Genomic DNA, 17,893 nt, shown 5'->3' with positions numbered 1-17,893 from the left:
CGGGCCGCATAAAATGATGTGGCGGGCTGTATCTGGCACCCGGGCCTTGACTTTGACACCTGTGGTGTAAACTAATCGAAAAGAAAATGTCATTTCACTTAGGATTTTGTAAAAATGATCAAGTGGCCCACTTTTGAAGTTGTCTGTTCAAACCTCGGCTCGGCCCACATCATCCGTGCATGCTTTTGAAATCTGGGATTTGACCCAGGCCGGGATCTCAAAGCGGGTCGGCACGCTGCCCGCGATCCAAGTACGACGCGCGGACGAGTGTGAAGGCAGGCAGAAATGAACCTTTAATTCTTCCTTTTGGGCAAAAAAACAACAGCAACTGACCGGTTCTAACATGACAGAAACGGTCGCAAACGTTCTCGTGGTGACAACACGCGACCCGGCGGGTCTGCGAACACGCTCCAACTTTGACATCCTCTCTTCCTTCTTCAGGAGGCGGCAGGTTGGTGTGAATAGGGGGGGGGGGGGGGGGCGGAGTGGCCGATCGGTCCAAAAAGGAGAACAATGCCATCCCATGAGGAGAAAAACAACTAAGTCACAAAGCTAGTAAACTCCAACAGCTAGGCAGGCCTCAGTGTCACTTGAACAGTTCCTAACGCAACGGCGACCGATCGTGTCACCGTACCGCTTGGCAAACAAACGAGAGAGGGAGAGAGGAAAAAAAAAAAAAAAAGCCACAATGAAAAACAGGAGGAGCTTCCAATCCTGCCGATGAACGTGTTTTGTTTTGTCTGTGTGGCCGCACAACTTTTCCAAGCGTTGATTTCAGTGCGATGCATCATGGGAACGACCAATCACTAGGAGGGTGTGTAACTACGTGTGTGTGTGTGTGTGTGTGTGTGTGTGTGAGAGTGTGCGCGTGTTGTCAAGGGAACATGCCAAGAGGTTGTCGTTCCGGCAGCAGGGTGCCCTGTCGCATGGTGCGTATGTCCATCCATCCGTCCGTGCGCACACGAGGGTGGGCGGGTTGGCCTAGCTGGTGTCCATTGACTCCATGTTGGCCGAGCTGGAATCCCTCTGGATGGAGTCAAAGATGGCCGCCAGCTCCTGATTGGACGAGATCTGCGACTGGAACTCTGACATGAGCGGCGACTTCTCTGCCTCGGGGATGGTCAGCAGAGCGACGACCGCTCGCATTGCCGAACGCTTCAGCTCGTCCTGCTTCTCAAACTCCTGCTTCACCGAGTTGGCCTTCACCTGAAATGCACGCTTCTGGGTTTGCTACAAGTTTGGGGACTGGGGCCCCACCTGCAGGCAACCTTAGGTACTGCAAGTACCTTGGTGGTGCAGGTGGCCCTGAGAGGCTCCACCAGTCGGTCCAACCTCTGCAGGACGGCGCTGGGACAGAGCGAGGACAGGCGGGCCAGCATGAGGAAGGTCAGCATCTGCCAGGGCCGGAGAGAAGAGAAGGAGGGCACGTTAGGGACGACAAACGGCGGCGGGCAAGCGGTTGCCACCTTGATGTCGTAGTGGTCCTTGAGGCCGTCCTCCACGTGGTTGAGGAAGGTGAAGATGTCGATGCGGTCCAGGCAGCTGTCCAGCAGCGTGTACATGCACTCGAAGGCCGCCTTGCGAAGGTCCAGCCCGTCGTCCACCGTGTGCTTGAACGGGCCCATCTCCACCTGCGCGCCAATTCAAAATCACATGTCCCCAAACTCCAGATTTCTGGCGGTTCTCCTCGGCCAATCAAAAGCAATTTGGGCTGGCGGCGTTTCTCCTGACGCGAGTGAAAACGGCAGCCGGTCAACGGGGCGGACGCCTTTTACCTCGCGAATGAGCTCCTTGCGCACTTTGGTCTCGTTGTAGAGCCGCGGCAGGACCGAGTCCAGAAGCTCTCGGATGAGGCTGGGCTTGTTGTGGGCCGCCGAGTTGAAGGTCACCAAGGCCACGCGCCGCACGTTCAGGTCGGGGTCCTCCAGCGTCTTCAGGAAGTCACCTGACGCGCACAAAGGCGTCACCACACGCTGGCGCGCCGCCCGCTCGTAACCGGGGCGACCCACCTATGCAGTTCTTCAGCAGCGGGTCGATGGGCTGCGGCTGGTCCGAGATGGTGAACTTGACGGCCGTCACCACCGAGCTTCGGGCGTACGACGAGCCTGCGGGCGGGCGAGCGCCGGTGAGACGTGCGCGCTGGCGGGCGGGCGGACGCCACGGCCGGCGCCCGCCACGGCCGGCGCCCGCCACGGCCGGCGCCCGCCACGGCCGGCAGCCTTACCCGAGAGCAGGTAGCCTTTGAGGCGCGGCAGCAGCGTTTCAGGGTTGATGAGGGCGAGTTTGCCCAAGCACTCGGCCACCACGTTGCGTGTTCCTTCCTCCTGACACTCGCAGTGCTTGAGCAGCAACGTCCACACCGACTCCACGTACGGCTTCAAGCCCGACACCGACGCCGAACCTGAAGGCGGCGCCCCGTTAACACGCAGGCGGGGCGGGGCGAGGCGAGGCGAGACGCCACGCCACGCCACGCCAGCCAGCCAGCCAGCCAGCCAGCCAGCCAGCCAGCCAGCCAGCCAGCCAGCCAGCCAGCACGCGACGCGCACTCACTGATGATCTCCTTGAGCGAGTGCAGCAGCAAGTACTGGCGCTTGGACGAGGAGATCTCCTGCAGGACGAAGGGCAGATATTCCGGAAGGTTCCCCACGGCGATGCTGCCCAGCGCGTACGAGGCCGCCGACTTGACCTGAGACGCGGCGCCACAGAGGCGGTTAGCGCTCAAAGGTCAAATGTGTCAATTTGGAGAGGACGTCACCTCCTCGCTGGAGGACGAGAAGGCGTCCAGGATGACGGTCTTGAGCTCCGGTTGGCCGCTCAGGTCCACGTGGTGGCCCACCTCGCCCAAGGAGAGCAGCGCCAGCAGCCGGATGGAGTCGGTAGAGCGGCTGTTTTTCACATCCTGGTCGGTGACGATTACACTCATGAGCTGCGTGCGGCGCCAACAGTCGCGCCAGCATTCGCGCCAGCAGTCGCGCCAGCAGTCGCGCCAGCAGTCGCGCCAGCAGTCGCGCCAGCAGTCGCGCCGGTGCTCGCCCACCTGTATGAACTGGCCGACCACGGCCGGCCCCTCGGCCGGCCGCGCCCTGGTGAGCGCGGCCACGCATTTGGCGATGGAGCAGTAGGCTTGCTTGTGAGGCAGCGCCGCGCTCTGAGAGTAAACCGGACCCGTCAGCATCCGCAGCAGGTCCATGTAGCCTAGGCCGGCCGTGTCCGTCGACACCAGGGCCTGCGTACGGGCGAGCAAAAGGGGGGCTTTTAGCGTTGCGCTCATTTGGGCCCGTTTTGGCTAAAACGCCGCTCGGTTCAAATCTAAGGGCGCTGCCCACTGGTTTGCTTTTGTATTCGTGTTGCCTTGCGACGGACGGCGCACCTGGTAAAAGTCCAACATGGCAGCGAGGGCGCCGCCTTGCAGCAGCGGCGACCTGACCAGCGCGATGAGCTGCGCCAGGATGTTGCCGCCGCTCAGCCGGCCCAGCAGCGACGGGTGCGTCGCGGCCAACGTGGACAGGAAGCTCAGCGCCATCTGCGACACGTGCATGTCGCTCTCCGAGATCAGCGGCGGGAGCTCGGCCAACACCGCGTCCACCATGGCCGGCGTCACCGCCGAGCTGAGCGCCACGACAAAGACCGCAAATGTTAGCGCCGCCAGAGTTTTCTCACGGCCGAGAATTTCAGGGCAGACGTCAGCGGCAGACTTGGTCGAAGCCCCGCCTTCCGTCGAGCACCTGTACCTGTAGTTCCTGAGCAGGATGTCGAGTGCGGCGAGCGTGCAGAGCTTGAGCGCTCGCTGGTTCTTGCGCAGGAAGGAGGCCAGGATGGGGACGGCGTCGGGCAGGACGGGCCGCAAGTCGATTTTCAGCGGGGAGCCGGCGATCAGGGTCAAAGCTTGATTTCCACAACAGACAAGTCATTGTGTGTTAAAAAAAAAAAATCCTACTCCCACATTTGAATCGACCCCCCCGACCTTTAACTGTGGTGAGGCGGGTGATCTCATTCTTCAGACGTTCCAAAAAGATCAAGAGCGTTCCGTGGAGTTCAGAGGGGAGGTGGTCGCCTAGGAGACAGTAACCAAAGAGGAAGCGGTCGGTCGCACAGAGCGTGCGTGGCGACGGCGGCGGCCCGGTTTACCTAGGTTACAGATGATCTGCCCCATGCAGGAAATGGCGCGCTCTTTGACTTCCTGGTCGATGTCGGCGGCCTTGAGGCGTCTGATCGTACAGCCAAACAGGTCGTCGATGTAGGGGGAGGGGTCAAAGCTGTCCGAGCCTTCCGACTGGCCGTCGAGGGGTCGGATGACCTGCGGGCGACGGCGCGGGTGAGGCGAGCCAAACGGAGGCGGACGGGCAGGCGCGCGAGCGAGCGGCGTTCACCTTGACCAGCTGCTGCGTGACCAGCAGCGCCTCCGAGGTGATCTTGTAGAAGGGGTCCCCCACACACGCCACCACGGGGGGCACCAGTGCGGGCACGTGCGTGTGGAAGGCGCGGGCCGGGTGCGCCACCATGATGACGTGGAGGCACGCCAGCGCATCAATCTTCAAGTTGGAGCTGCTCGACTTGTCGTTGAGGGAGAAGATGATCCCTGAAAGGCGGCGGCGGGCGTCAGAGCGGCTCCGGCCGAGACGGCGAGCGTGGCTACCTGGTATGAGCACGGGGATGTGCTGCGTCAGCGCTCCCGGCAGCACGTTGACCAGCTCCGTCAGCATGTTGAAGCAACACTGGCGCGTCTTCACGCTCTTCTCCTTCAGCTGCTTGTGCAGGGCCTTCACGATCATGGCCACCTGGAGATGACGACATAGCGATGACCAACGAAATTGGCCCTCCAAAGGAAAAAGCCATTTGAGGTCACCTGACTCTGCAGCATGGTGAGGGGCGTGTCCCCCTGCTCCATGGCGTCCGGGTCGGCCAGCCAGCTCTGAGCGGGCCGCGTTTGCTTGAGCAGAGACAGGTAGGCGTGGAACACGTCTGCCTTCACGTTCTCCTCCCTCTCCTGGAGCGGGGCGCACGCAGGTTAGAAGGCGGGGCCGGGCCGGGACAGAGCGGAGCGGGCCGGCTGCGGTACCTTGAAGCGACAGATGAGCGCGGGGGACACAGAGCGGTAGAACTCTGGCAGCATCTCGTGGCGCGTAGAGACCACGGCGTCCAGGCATTTGGCCGCCGCCCGCCGAACCTTCCAGCTCATGTCGTCGTCGTCGCTGTACTCGTCGTCGCTGCCTAGAGGTGGGCAAAGGTCCGCACTGAGTTGGACGTTGCGCAAAAGGCCGCTCGCCACGGGCCCCGGGGGGGGCACCTTGGTAATCTTCGTCGTTCTGCTCGGCGTCCATGGCGTTGTCGTCCTCGTCCTCGTCGTCAAAGTTGTAGTTGGGGTCGTAGGTCAGGTAGCGCAGGCAGATGGAGATGACGGTGGGCACGTGGGCGTACACCTCTTTGGGACACCTGAGCAAAGCGCACGCACGCACGCTATGTTCCTCCCGCTTGCGTTTGAACGCCAAGCGCTTGCTCTCGCGATAGTATGTCACGCCACCTCCTGACGAAGGACTCGAAGGCCTGGATGCAGTACTCGCGCAGCTCGTCGTCGTCCACGTTGCAGAACTTGACCACCAGCGGGATGATCTTCTCCAGGTACTCTCCTGAGGGGAGGCACAAAAGCACAGGTGAAAGCAGCGGAGGCGGCAGCCTGCGCCGGTGCGGGCGGGCGGGGCTGACCGATGCGGTGTCCGGCCTGCCTGCTGATGGCGGCTGTGCACTGGATGTACGTCCTGGTGGTGGACATGTTGTCATTGCGCCCCAACTCGCTCAGCAGGTGCTCGATAAGGTCGATGAAGACCAGGTTGCCGCACGACATGACCAGGTGGCCCAGCGCCATGATGGTCCGCTGGGGGGACAGGCAGGGGAGGGGGGTTCAGCGCGCCGGCGCCAGGAGCGGACGCGGCACCTTACCTTCCGGACGGCCAGCCTGGGCGAGGTGAGCTGAGGCAGCAGGCAACTGAGGATGGATGGATGGAAGTTGACCAGTAGGCCCCCCTGTCTGAAAGGCAGCGCAATGACGCTTCAAACAGGCAGGCTTTGCAAAAACAGAGCCAGCCGGCTGGGCGTGCCCACTGAAATGCTTTCAACAAAGCCACAGTGGCGGCGAGCGAGCGAGCGGCCTGGCTTTCCCCATTCGCTCCCACCTGCACAGCATGTCGGCCATGATGTCCAGCGCCTCCAGCTGCACGGACACGTCCTCCTGCTTGGCGATGGCGCTGGTCAGTCGGCCCGTGATCTTCTTGCACACGCTGGCGGCCAGGGCCGAGCCTGCGGGGGAGGGAGGGCGGGCGGGCGGACCGGCGTCAACCGTGTGGCAAACACCATGGCGGCGGCGGGCTCACCGCTGGACGCGGGGGGTAGCTCCCCGATGACGGTCTTGAGGCCGATGGAGGAGATGTCTCGCAGCTGCTCTTTGTCGGACAGCATGTTGGTGCACAGCGTGTCCACGATGGTCTCCACCTGGTACTCTTTCACCTTGCTCACCAGCGGGCCCAGGCTGCCGCCAGCCAAACACGCACAAACGGAATGGGACAGTGAAAAGGCCAAAGCCCCGGCCGCCGGTGTGAAACGCGCAGGAATGGCCACGTGAAGCCCAGGGCATCTTAGCGGCGCCGTGATAAGTTTTGCTTTACCATTTCACAGCCAAGTTCTGGACTTCCCCGTTCTTGTCCTCCAGCAGCTTGAGAATCATCCTCACCACCTGCCGATCGAACACAGCGACAAGACTTGAGACTGGAGCGCGGCCACCCGCCCCGCCCCAGTCAACTTTGAACCCACCTTCCTCTCGCTGTCGTCGTCCAGTTTGATGGAATCTTTCTGCAGTTCTGTCATCAGGTCGTTTGTGGCCATAAACCTGCAAAGCGGCGCCGTCCGTCGCAGCGCGAGCGCATCATTAGGGAGCCGTTTCCGTTTCAAGGCCGACGTCGCATTTTGCAAGTGTGCCATGATTTTGGGGTCCAATTCTAGACCTACTTTTACAGTGCAATTATTGCTTGTTTTAGGAGCAGATTTGTCCGACGCTGAGTGTCAGATCTCAAGCCGCACTGCATTTTTCCCAGTTGGTTGTCATTTGTGTATACAGCTGAGTGTATGTTCATTTGTCTTTTTTACATCAGGGGGATTTTTATCATGAGTTCGAGATTGGTTTGAAACGGGCTATGTGTGTGTCGATGCAACGTTCAAATCCCGTTTGAGCCTCCCCACTATTTCATTGGCCAAGAATCGTGGAAGGTAGCGTTGAAGATGATTGACAGGCCTCGCCGATGGCGTTCCCACGGCTTTGAGGCAGCCTATGTGACGTCACCACGTGAATACACGTTATTTGGAATATGTGATAGTTATCACGTTTGTTTTGATTTAGCTCGATAAAATAAACCACGCGCGCGCAGGCAGGCAGGCAGGCAGGCAGGCAGGCAGGCAGGCAGGCAGGCAGGCAGGCAGGCAGGCAGGCAGGCAGGCAGGCAGGCAGGCAGGCATGAGCGCGCTATCGTGTAGCAGGCTGCTACCCTGTTAGCATGCTAGCATGACACACGTTGCGCTGAATGGGCGATGAAGCTAACTGCTAACTAGCCACAGCTATTGGCTAACTGGCCCCACTTGCGTGTGCGCGAGAAGTCGTTAGCGTCAACGCACAATGTTGCGTTGTCACGACCCCCCCGTGGCCGTGGCACCATAAAGCGCTCCAAGCAGACACAAACGAGCTATTCGGGTCATGAAATGTCATTGTTCCCAGGCCGCGTCTTTGCGGGTGGGCCACCTGGCCACGATCAGACAGGTGGCATGCCAACGTGCTAAAAGGCCTGCTACACAGCCTTCGCCTCTCTTACGCTTTTCTTTTTAGCGCGCGCATGTGATTCAATGTAGACGAGCGCGGCGAGTGAAGAGACGTTTTACCTGAAGTCTTTGTCGCTGGAGGTCATTTTCTCCAGCAGGTTGGAGATGTGATATGAAGCGCTCGCCATGTCGTTAGCTGTTAGCCTAGCTGCTAGCGCGGTGCTCGCTCCCCAGTGAGAGTGTATGCCTGTAGCGGTTGCGACCAATTTTTCTTTTTTTTGGTACTCCGATTATGGGGTTGGCTGCTGCAGCTGCTAATGCTGCTGGCTGCCTCCTCGGTCGGCTCTTGTGTTGTCGTTCGTGTTTGCGCTACGGCGGCGCACGGCTGACCATGGGAGCGTTTCCAATGTTTCGATGCAGCTCCCGTTCTCGCTGCAGAGGGGCGGGGTTAGCCCGACTGGATGGATGCTGCCGGGGTCAAAGGGGACATACGCATACGCACACGCACCACAGCCTTGTTGGACAGTCCTCGTGAATGAGAACAAAAATACTAAATGACAACCATCAGGCTGCTTTATATGTCTTGAGATTGACTGGCGAGAAAATCCCAAATCCATGACTTTGTTGCCGAAAACAAATTGAGAATGTCTTCAATCTCATGATAACTGCCATAACTAACCCGAATATGTACAGTAGTAAACCCCCTCGTAGTTTGTAATATACACATTCACATGTTGACTGATCTGATGTTCACCGATGAAGCTTCTGCAGACCTTTCGGACCATTTGAAACGAGCGTGTTGCGGCAGGGAGACAGAAAGCCTGCAGGGTTGCCATCAGCATGGGCGGGCGTAGGTTTATATCGGGATGGATTGGATTGGAAGATAGCAAAAATCTAGATTTATTCATGTAATATTTCAGGATACCACGCAGTGTGGTAGCATTCATTTAAAAACTATTTGAAATGACTTATTCTATGAGAGGTTCCGAGATGTGTTCGGAGCTACGACGATGACGCCCAACAAGCTCAGTGGGCTAGTGGTAGAGTGTCCGCCCTGAGACTGGACGTTAGTGGGTTCAAACCCCGGCCGGCCAAAGACTTTAAAAATGGGACCCATTGCCTCCCTGCTTGGCACTCAGCATGAAGGGTTGGAATTGGGGGGTTAGATCACCAAATGATTCCCGAGCGCCGCGGCGGCACCGCTGCTGCTCACTGCTCCCATCTCCCCCAGGGGATGTATCCAAATCACACGAGGATGGGTTCAATGCAGAGGACAAATTTCACCACACCCACATGTGTGTGTGTGACGATCATTGGGACTTTAACTTAACTTTAGAAGTTGCTCAAACACTTGAGAGGGACGAATTGGCATCAACGTCCGTACTGCCCTGCTGCCCTTTGCCACTAGGGGGCAGGCGTTTAGCCATTCCTCGTTTTTGGTAAGACATGACAAGGCAACTGTTGCATTTTTTGTTTAATAAGCCAAAATATGCAAATGCAAGCGAGACGTTAGTCTTGAGACGACGCAAACTCTCGACAGTGTCGACAAAAAGTCAATGGAACAGGTTGATGCAAACTTGAGGCATGTCTAGTAAAAATACAGCAGAACAAAGACGCAACGCTCAAATGCGTCACCAACGCTTTTTGCGTTTAAGAAGAGACTCACCGTAGCTGGCTCACTCACTCGACAGTGTTGACAACAAGGAAATTGCATTGACGCAAATTTGCCCACAACTCGTCCGAGTCAAATTAAAAGCAACTTCAAGTCAAATAAATGCGCAAAAACAAACCCAAACCAAATAAAATGCAAGTTATATGAACAAATGTAGTGACAAACACATGAGGAAAATCGAATCCAAGTTATATTAACAAATGTAGTGACATCATCAGACCCAAAACTATAAGTAGCGCTCACAAATGACATTTGTGTTTTGAATCGAGAGCAAAAGACGCTCGCTGGCTGGCTAGCTGGCTGGCCTCACCGTACAGTACTCAGTGTTATTCAAATCGAAGCAATCCAAAGATTGCACTTCAGGTAGTCGTAATGAAGTCAAAACAAAATGAAATCGAGTCAAAAGCGGAGGTGTTTCAAAGTGTCCGTGACATCCAGTGAGAGAGTTCTTTCCTCCGCTTGAGAGCTCCAGTGTCAACTTGGGTTAGTAACCAAAAGAAAGACGGACGGACGGACGGGCCGCTCACTTTTTGTCTCTCTGGTGGATACATTTATCCTCTTGTTAGGATTTACATTCAAAATCTTCAGCCTTTATTTTCAAGCTTCCAATTCCCTGTTGCAAATATCTTTCAAGGGGAGAGAGCGGCTGACTTGATTTTGGCACCGAAAGCCACTTGAGCCACTACGCCCGAGTCAGTCGTGGGGGGGATGAGTCAGAATCTACTCGTTAGGGGCACCGAACCAGTACATGACTCCGACGGCTGGTGCGTGCGTGCGTACTTGCGCTCAGAGCAGCATGGACTCCTGCATGGCAAAGGCCTCCTGCGCGTGGCTGTAGTACGCTCCTCCAAACACCCGGGGGAGCTGTTGGCGAAGGACGGGCTGCCGTGTCCCGCCGTCGCCGTTCCCCGGGAACTCAAACACCTCCACGGGAGACATCTGGGCCTTCCGGAAGCTGGGCGAGCGAGGCATCCCGCCCGGGCTCTGCGCCGCCGCCTCCTCCTCTGGGCCCCACTGGGACTCCAGGGCCCCCCCTTGGACGCGCCCTTCTAATCTGTAGTCCAAAGGGGCATGGGACTGTGCAGGGGAGTAGATGTGGGTGGCGCTCCTCCCCTGGGGCTCCAGCTGCAAGGGGGGTGCTCGGGGACGGTGGGGCGGCTCCCTGCGCTGGCTTGCCACGTAGTTCATGAGCGCCTGCTCCGGCGACACGTGGTTGGACATTTGATCCCCGCCGGCTGCCGCGTAGTGTCTGGACCCCGGGTGAAAGATGGGGACCTCGGTAGGGGCCTGGTGATGGCGGTGGGGGGGCTTTTGCTTTCCAGGGAAGCGGCTGTGATGGGCAAATGACACCGCGAGGGGCTGGGAAGGCGTCCCAAAGCCGGACTGCGCCGTGAAGACATTCCCGCCGTAGCCGCGAGCGCCGTATGAGGGGATCTCACTCTGAGGCGTCCGCATCCTGGTTGGGGGTCTCTCCAGCTCCAGGATTTCAAATTCCGTCTCCGGTAGCCCGGGAACATTGTCGTACTGGGAGGCGTCGGAACCGCGGTTGGCGCCCGTGACCGAGCCCTTGGATCGCTCCCGGCGCTGCTCGCCCCGCGGGCCCTCGTCCTGGCCGGAGGGGGCCGGAGCGTACCTTACTGGGTTCTGCGGATTCTCCTGGGCCGCCATGGCTTTGGCCGCTTCCAGCTTGGTCTCGGAGGGTTTGAACCAACGGGGGCCGAGGTCTCGATGAGCGTCGGTGTGTCTGTGCGGCCTCGGGGTGGGCGTCGCCTCCCTTTCTGGCGAGCGCTGCCCGTCGGAAGCCACCTTGGGGTGACCGTCATACCTGGAAGCGTCCGGCGAGTCCCGCCCTAAGCCGCACTGGGGACGTTGGGGAGCGGGCGGCCCCGGGGGGGGCTCGACGTGGCTCCGGCCGTTGACCGCGTGGTTCACCGGCAGGTCGGGAAGCTGCCCGAGAGGCTTCTTGGGGAACTCCTCATCTTGAGCTGCCAGAAATAAAAAGAGAGCAGAAGAGAGTTGAAAGGTCCGCTCCAAGCCGAGCCGTGTCGTGTCATGTCATTAGTGGAGGGGGGGTGCGGTGCAGAGTCACATCACAACGGGGACAGACATGAAGTCATGCAAGTCCACTGCCAAAGAAAAGACAGTTACATTCAGGACCACACTTCAATGACACAAAACTCAAAGACACTTTGGTCTCAGGATGGGAATCCTTGGCACAGTTGCCCGGCCGGGGAGGTTCCGGGCACGGAGCCAGACCGCCGGTCGGACGGCGAGGGAGTCGTCGCTGCGGGAAGGCGTGCGGTGAAGTACAAGCGCAAAGTCAAACGGCCTTTGAGGGCAACCATCCCCGCCCAATGCCCGCTTTGAACCGACACGACGGACTTCAGGGGTCACGAAGGGTCGGTCGGGTGGGTTGGTGGCTCGGTGTGAACTCGGTCTAGCATCTTTCAAAAGGAAACGGGCTTTGGGGCGGAATTCTCCAAAATTCTGGGGGGGGCTCCGAGATGCCCATTTTTACGCGTTCTACCATCGAGCGTTTGTTGTCGTTGAGCATTATTTCACCCACGCGAGTGAAAAAATAGAAGCAGCGTCAGCCAAAGGAGGGGGGGTGGGGGGGCTCCACACAAAAGCAAAGTGTCAAACAGACAGGACGACGGACGGATGGACATGGGTGGGGGTGGGGGAGCGAGAGCGGTCCGGAAATCCCACCGGTTGGCGTTGTAGGAGCAAAAGTGGCCCCCACTCACGGCCACCTTTTTGCAGCGCTTGACTAACGTTTGTTCGGAAGAAGAGCAACAAGAGAGGAAGGTTAAAGCAGAAGGCAAGTGAGAAGCGCGGCAGATCACCGTACTAGCAAAACCCAAAGAAAAGGCAGCACCTGGCGCCGGCAACTCCAGCTTGGCCCTTCGGAGCTCCGTCGCCGAGGCTTGCAGCTGCTCCACCACAAAGTCGTCGTCGAAAAAGAAATTTTTGGACAAGGTGACCTGCAGGAAGTCCACTAGCTCCTCCATGGGCAACTTGAGCAGGTGCTCTGGGGACAACCAAGGCAAGTGAGCCGACAACAGCGGCACGGCGCCGACGGCGTAGGGCGGACTCACTCTTGTGCAGTTTGAGGACGGTGTAGGACATGGCGGGAAGAATTCTCTCACCCTCCAGGATGTAGATGTCCCAGATCCTGAGAGTGAGCGTGAAAGGAGTCTGGGAAGACAAAAGAAAAGCGCCCATTTGTCTGGCGGTTCTTCAAGAGATCAGCTGTGCCTTTTTGTGAGCCGCTCACCCTGTCCAGGAAGCACTGGAAGAACCACTTCATGGTGTAGAGGCTGGTCCGAACCTCTTGGCTGTCCTGCGGGAGGGAGACACGAGCCGTGAGCGAGCGGGCCTGGGGGCTTTGCGCCTGGCGCGGCGCGACGCCCGCTGACCAGATGACGCTTGAGCTTGGGTATCATCTTCTTCAGGATGCGGTCGTGGTGCTCCTGGAAGCGCATCAGCTTGGGGAAGCCGGGGACGAAAAAGCCTGGGGAAGGGGGGGAGCGGAATTAGAGCCCTCGGAGGGCGGCGGCATGCGTGGGCGGGCGGGCGGCATGCGTTGGGCGGCCAGACGCTCCCCACCGTGCATGGCGTGCTTGTGTCCCGACAGCAGCCTGACCAAAGCCCAGAAGGCGTCTTCTTCGTTCATGTAGATGAGCAGCAGCGCCGTGATCTGACTCATGCCCTGGCAGTAGCCCACCTCCTGCAAAGGATGAGGACAGATGGCCGCTCGCCCGACACGGCTTCCCGGGATGACGGGGGCCGCCCAGCCCCGCCCCGCCCCGCCCCGCTCGACACTCACCAAGTTGTAGACGGAGTAGGCCGTCAGAACGTGGAAGAGGGCCTGCTGCCTGCGATGCAAGAGCAAGCCATGAGCAGCCGGCCCGGCAGAAACAACAGGCCGCATTTCGGGAGGAACCCACTTGACGTCGTAGCGGTGCATGAACATGATGTGATCCCTGTAGGTCCGGTTCACGTCCAGGTCGATTTGGCGGACGTCGGGAGACGAGGCCTCGGCCGTGGCCTTCAGCCTCTGCGGCCGACGCGACAGCCGCGTCAGCCCGCGGCTGCAAAAGACGGCGCAAAACGGCGGCCCACCTCGTAGAAGCCCTTCTTCTCCTCCTTGATTTTGGGAACGTCCAGCAGGAGAGCCCAAACTTCACCTCGGAGCTGCAGCGGGATTCCCTTGTAGATCCTCCGCACAAGCTGGGCCAAAAGACAAGTCAATCTAGCCATCTGCACGGCGGGACTTTGGCCAGAAGAAGGCACCTTTTCACTGTTCTTGTATTTGTCCCAACTCTTGAGCATCTTGAGCCACTTGGTGGTCCTCTCCAGTTCCGTGTGCTTGTGCTGCACAGGCCGTGGGTCAGACGAGACAGCGGAGCGCTTTTGAGCGTGTGCAGACGGCCTACCTTTTCCTCCACCGCATCGTAGGCCGGAAGCTCCTTCTCGCTTAACGCAACAAGGATGAAAGACTGTTTGTGCCTCTCTCTCTCTCTCTCTCCGTGTGTGTGTGTGTGCGCTTACTGCACAAAGCCAAAGCGGTCGACGACCTTGTACAGGTGGAAGTTGGTGTCCTCCCAGGGCTCCACGGTGGACTCCTTTCCCTGGAACAAAAAGATGTCGCGTTGACAAAAGCACCGCTCAAAAGTTCACATCCCGTGGCAGCTTTTTCCACTTCCTTCAACCTTTTCATATTTGGCCACGATCTCGGCCCGTTCCCGCTCCAGCTTCACGGCGGCATCCTGATCGCTGTCGGACGCTGACAGGGGGGAAAAAAAACAAAACAGGAGGCACAAATTAGACCAAGGCCAACAGAACGTGGCAAGCCGCAATTTGTTTGGCAAAAAAAGGCCACCGAAATGAAGGCCGGCCTTGCTTTTGCACTCCGCCACTACAATCAGTTACCACCACAGGCGTAATGAGGACAGCGCGAGCGAGAGGCGAGATCTCATTTGCTGTCTTTTGTGTCCGGCCGCCTCGGCTGTGGCGTTTGCTCGAGTGGAGACCTAATCCGAGCGGAGCGCCGACCAAAGGCGTCGTCGTCACTTTACCTTCCCCTTGCGTCCCCGATCAGGGGCGGCGAGAGCGCTCACAATGCCGCCGCTTGTCGGCGCCCGTCCTCATTCCCGCCCGCGACATTCCCGCGCCAAAACAACAGCTGCTCTGTTGGACGGCCGCGGGCCGCCACCTTCACAAATACCACCTTCCGTTCCTTCTCCCTATTGGATATTTTAGCAATGTTTTTTTTTCAGATTAAAAAAATAAAAACCCAAAACAAACATGCTTGAATTCCCGGCCGGCCAACCGGTCCAAAACAGGACAGGCTTCCCAACGGACCGCTCCCGATGGACTCGGCGGGCAAAAGGTTTTGCCGAGCGCAACACAGGGGAGCTCAGCTTTCGGCAAGTTCAACAAGGAAGAAGTTCTGGAGGGAGGGAGGAGCGGCCTGCAAAGGTGAGTGCGGCTGGCTGAGGAGAGCCCGCCCACGCACGCACGCACGCACGCACCTCGGAGGGCAGCGGACGACGACACCAGCTCCTTGACCATCTGCAGCACTTGCATGCTCACAGCGGTGGCGGGGTCAGATGGGGGGGCGTCGCCAGCGTCCCGTCGCTTCCCAGCTCCGTGGCGCAGCGTCGGCAATCACGCCGGCACCCCCTCCTCGCGTTGTTGCCGCACGTCCTCGGATGGCGCTGTCCCGTAAAGGGGAGAGGCGTCGCTCTGGAGCTGCGGGGTGTCAGCCCTACCTCCCTCCCTCCCGCCCTCCTCCCCCTTTTCTTCTGCTTCTTGCCCTCCTCAGCGCCGCCGCCGCACGTCCTTTGGATGGAAATGAACATGCGCCTTGGCTCCCTCTCTCTGGCTTCCCTCCCCTCCCCTTCCCCAGAAGATGGCGAGCTGGTCGCAGAAAGCACGCCCTCGCACGAGTTCATTAGAAATCAATCCAAAACAGAGCAAAGCAAAAGCGTTGTTATACTCTTGCACATTATTGTACTTCATTTCATTTCTTTTGTAATTGTATTTACTTTTATTGCAAAGTATTTTTCCTAATGGAGCGTTACATCGATTTTATTTTTATTTCTAAAGGACGGTTTTGAATACATAACTTAACATTTAACTGAAAGCGTGATTGCATTTTTCAAGCATATTTTTGTCAAAACATTTTTATGGAGTTGTCATTGCTCTTCTTTTTTCCAAGTGTTTATCCTCAGCATTTCCGTTCCACTCCTGCGGCGCAAAGCGGGTTTCCCGAACGGCACGCATGAGGCGGCGCGACGGCGTCATGAGACGGAAGGTCTAATTAGCCGCGTTACCATGCCTCCCGCTCTCGGTTGCTAGGCTGTGGTGGACATTTTGTGCAAAAAAAAAAAAAGAAATCACTGCCATTGGAAAGTGAGTTGGTGGCAACCATCGGGACCGTCATTTTTGGGAGCGCTCGCTGTTGTGGGGTGGCTTGAATTTGCCATTCCCGTGCTCAACTTGCGCAAGTAGCAGGTCAACAACACCGCTGCGCTGTGCTGTGCTCTGATGCCCCCGGGCTTCATTTCCTCTTGCTGCCCCGTTCTACTCCTATTCCAGCACAACTCCCTTCCTGTCATCAAACAACCCCCCCCATGCCACGCCACGCCATCCAAGATAACACGCACGTGATCACGTCAGCATCAGAGACAAGACAGAAAAGGGCCAAAGAGAAGCAGGGCAAATGAACCACATTCCAATGCAAAGTTGGCATCCCGTGGCACGCGTGCCATTTGACAGCAACCGTGCCAAAGGTGTTTGTTCGGCAGCACCTCGACAACGCAACTTTTTGCTCAGACAACTGTACAACAACAAGTGGCGAGGAATGCGTTGCGCTTGTCGTGAAACCGAGTCAAGGCAGTCTGAAACTTACTCATGGCAGGAGCCCGGAGGCAGAATCTCTGGACGGGTGTGCTCGTTCTCCGCTTTCTTCTTCCTCCTCGAGGCACTCATGACCTGCGCGCACAAACAAAACAACATTGGTGTACACTTTGAGAGAGCCGGCCGGCCGGAGACAGCGGAAAACGTGCGCCACTCACAAATTTCACTTTGCAAAGATGGGGGCACTCGGGCCCGGACCCGACCCGCTTGAGAGCGACCGACCGACTTCCAAAGCGGCCGTGCCAGTGCCGAGACCCAAGACGTTAGCCTGCCACATTGCTGCTGCTGCTGCTGCTGTCATCACACACCGGGAAGGAGAGTTGACAATGACGGTTCAATTTGTCCCGCCAGGTGCTTGTTTACTGGCTCACGCTCCAAGTGCAAAGCCTCCAAGTGCAGCTAAGCCGCATTACCTTGAAGCAGGACAGGAGGGATGGAAAGGCGCACCACTGACTGCCTCGTTACGTCACTTCTCCTTTACATTATTTATTTATAGAGAGACACGCCAAAAGCCACATTTTAAGCGGAACTGTAAGCTATCTTTCGATAAGTCGAAAATGAATGGCAATGTCCACGCTAGGCACACATCAAGAAATGAAATCGTAATACATGTCGGACACGCTAGTCACATTTATTTTGAAGGAAAAGGCCGGAAAACGAATCGTGCTAAGTCGGCTAAACCCGCACGAGTGGGCGCTTGGCTAGGTAGGCCTGGGAAAATACAAATAAACACAAAGTTTACAATCACAAGACTGGCCGTGAGCTCTTCATCAAACGCCAAAGAATTAAAAGAACACTCCCAACAAAGGCGAATAGAGCCACATTGGAGTTGACGCTGCCAATCTCGAACGGAGCTCGGCCGGCCGTCCGTCGGTCGGTCGGTCAGCAGAGCCCGCCCCGCAGTGCCCCCCCCGCCAGCTCTACGACAGAAGCTCCAAACCGGGACGATAACAAATCAGTGTCCGCTGAGCCTCACCTTGCGTTCAACTCGGCGTCGTCGCTCCTGTCGTCGATAAACCGGCGCGGCTCCTTCGCCGTCCGGCCGGCCATGTACCAGGAAGTCTGGGCCACTTCTCAAACTCTGCCGCGGAGGAGGACGTCAGGCAGCCAGGTAGCGATGCGCCGCCCCGCACGACCCCTCCGCGTGCCACTTCCGGGTTCGCCTCCATGCGTCACGACAAGTGGACGGACACCTGACTGACTAACTTAGGTTTGAGTTTCTGCAGCTTTGCCACCACTGTTCTTTTTTTGGAACATCGACATTCGAAATGTTCGGAGCGCAAAGCAATCGTAAAAACGTCAGCAATTACACACGGGGTTCTACTGGTGGAGCCTTGTCATTCTAGCGTGCTAAATTGTTTCAAAGGTTAACTGTGAGACTTTTAGGCACCGTACAAATCGCCTTTAACGTGGCGAGCAAGAATGCCGAACAAATGCTGCAATTCTTCCATCATTGGAAATCTGGGCGAGTGTCGCGAATAACCGCAAGAGGGC

At 57.9% G+C, this 17,893-nt stretch overlaps 2 protein-coding genes across 4 annotated transcripts; both read right to left on the bottom strand.

Moving 5' to 3' along the window:
- Window positions 1-270: 270 nt before the first annotated feature.
- Window positions 271-8,250, bottom strand: cand1 (cullin-associated and neddylation-dissociated 1). Its single transcript, XM_037242734.1, has 26 exons — window positions 7,921-8,250; window positions 6,805-6,880; window positions 6,660-6,727; window positions 6,369-6,523; window positions 6,171-6,294; window positions 5,938-6,025; window positions 5,704-5,872; window positions 5,522-5,627; window positions 5,288-5,433; window positions 5,060-5,211; window positions 4,847-4,987; window positions 4,637-4,778; window positions 4,371-4,579; window positions 4,129-4,297; window positions 3,965-4,054; window positions 3,732-3,885; window positions 3,371-3,608; window positions 3,038-3,226; window positions 2,756-2,899; window positions 2,551-2,686; window positions 2,225-2,401; window positions 2,010-2,105; window positions 1,776-1,945; window positions 1,467-1,631; window positions 1,287-1,394; window positions 271-1,206 (listed from the first exon to the last, which is right to left on the bottom strand). Exons 1-26 carry the CDS (start codon window positions 7,986-7,988, stop codon window positions 982-984), a joined length of 3,705 nt encoding a protein of 1,234 aa, XP_037098629.1. The 5' UTR covers window positions 7,989-8,250; the 3' UTR covers window positions 271-981.
- A 1,006-nt stretch (window positions 8,251-9,256) lies between these two features.
- Window positions 9,257-17,556, bottom strand: LOC119116940 (USP6 N-terminal-like protein). 3 transcript variants are annotated; one of them, XM_037242763.1, is made up of 16 exons: window positions 17,376-17,556; window positions 16,558-16,693; window positions 16,392-16,474; window positions 14,188-14,261; window positions 14,027-14,106; window positions 13,912-13,951; window positions 13,769-13,849; window positions 13,598-13,705; window positions 13,423-13,532; window positions 13,302-13,350; window positions 13,082-13,202; window positions 12,892-12,986; window positions 12,750-12,815; window positions 12,571-12,670; window positions 12,351-12,503; window positions 9,257-11,457 (listed from the first exon to the last, which is right to left on the bottom strand). In XM_037242763.1, exons 3-16 carry the CDS (start codon window positions 16,393-16,395, stop codon window positions 10,259-10,261), a joined length of 2,280 nt encoding a protein of 759 aa, XP_037098658.1. In that variant the 5' UTR covers window positions 16,396-16,474; window positions 16,558-16,693; window positions 17,376-17,556; the 3' UTR covers window positions 9,257-10,258. The 3 variants fall into 3 exon arrangements, with proteins under 3 accessions (XP_037098658.1, XP_037098657.1, XP_037098656.1); XM_037242762.1 differs by lacking the exon at window positions 16,558-16,693; XM_037242761.1 differs by lacking the exons at window positions 16,392-16,474; window positions 16,558-16,693; window positions 17,376-17,556 and adding an exon at window positions 15,010-15,176.
- Between the last annotated feature and the right edge of the window lie 337 nt (window positions 17,557-17,893).

This window comes from Syngnathus acus, chromosome 23 (genome assembly GCF_901709675.1).
Source record: "Syngnathus acus chromosome 23, fSynAcu1.2, whole genome shotgun sequence".
NCBI classification, from domain to species: domain Eukaryota; kingdom Metazoa; phylum Chordata; class Actinopteri; order Syngnathiformes; family Syngnathidae; genus Syngnathus; species Syngnathus acus.
This window is presented reverse-complemented; position numbering and strand designations above follow the sequence as displayed.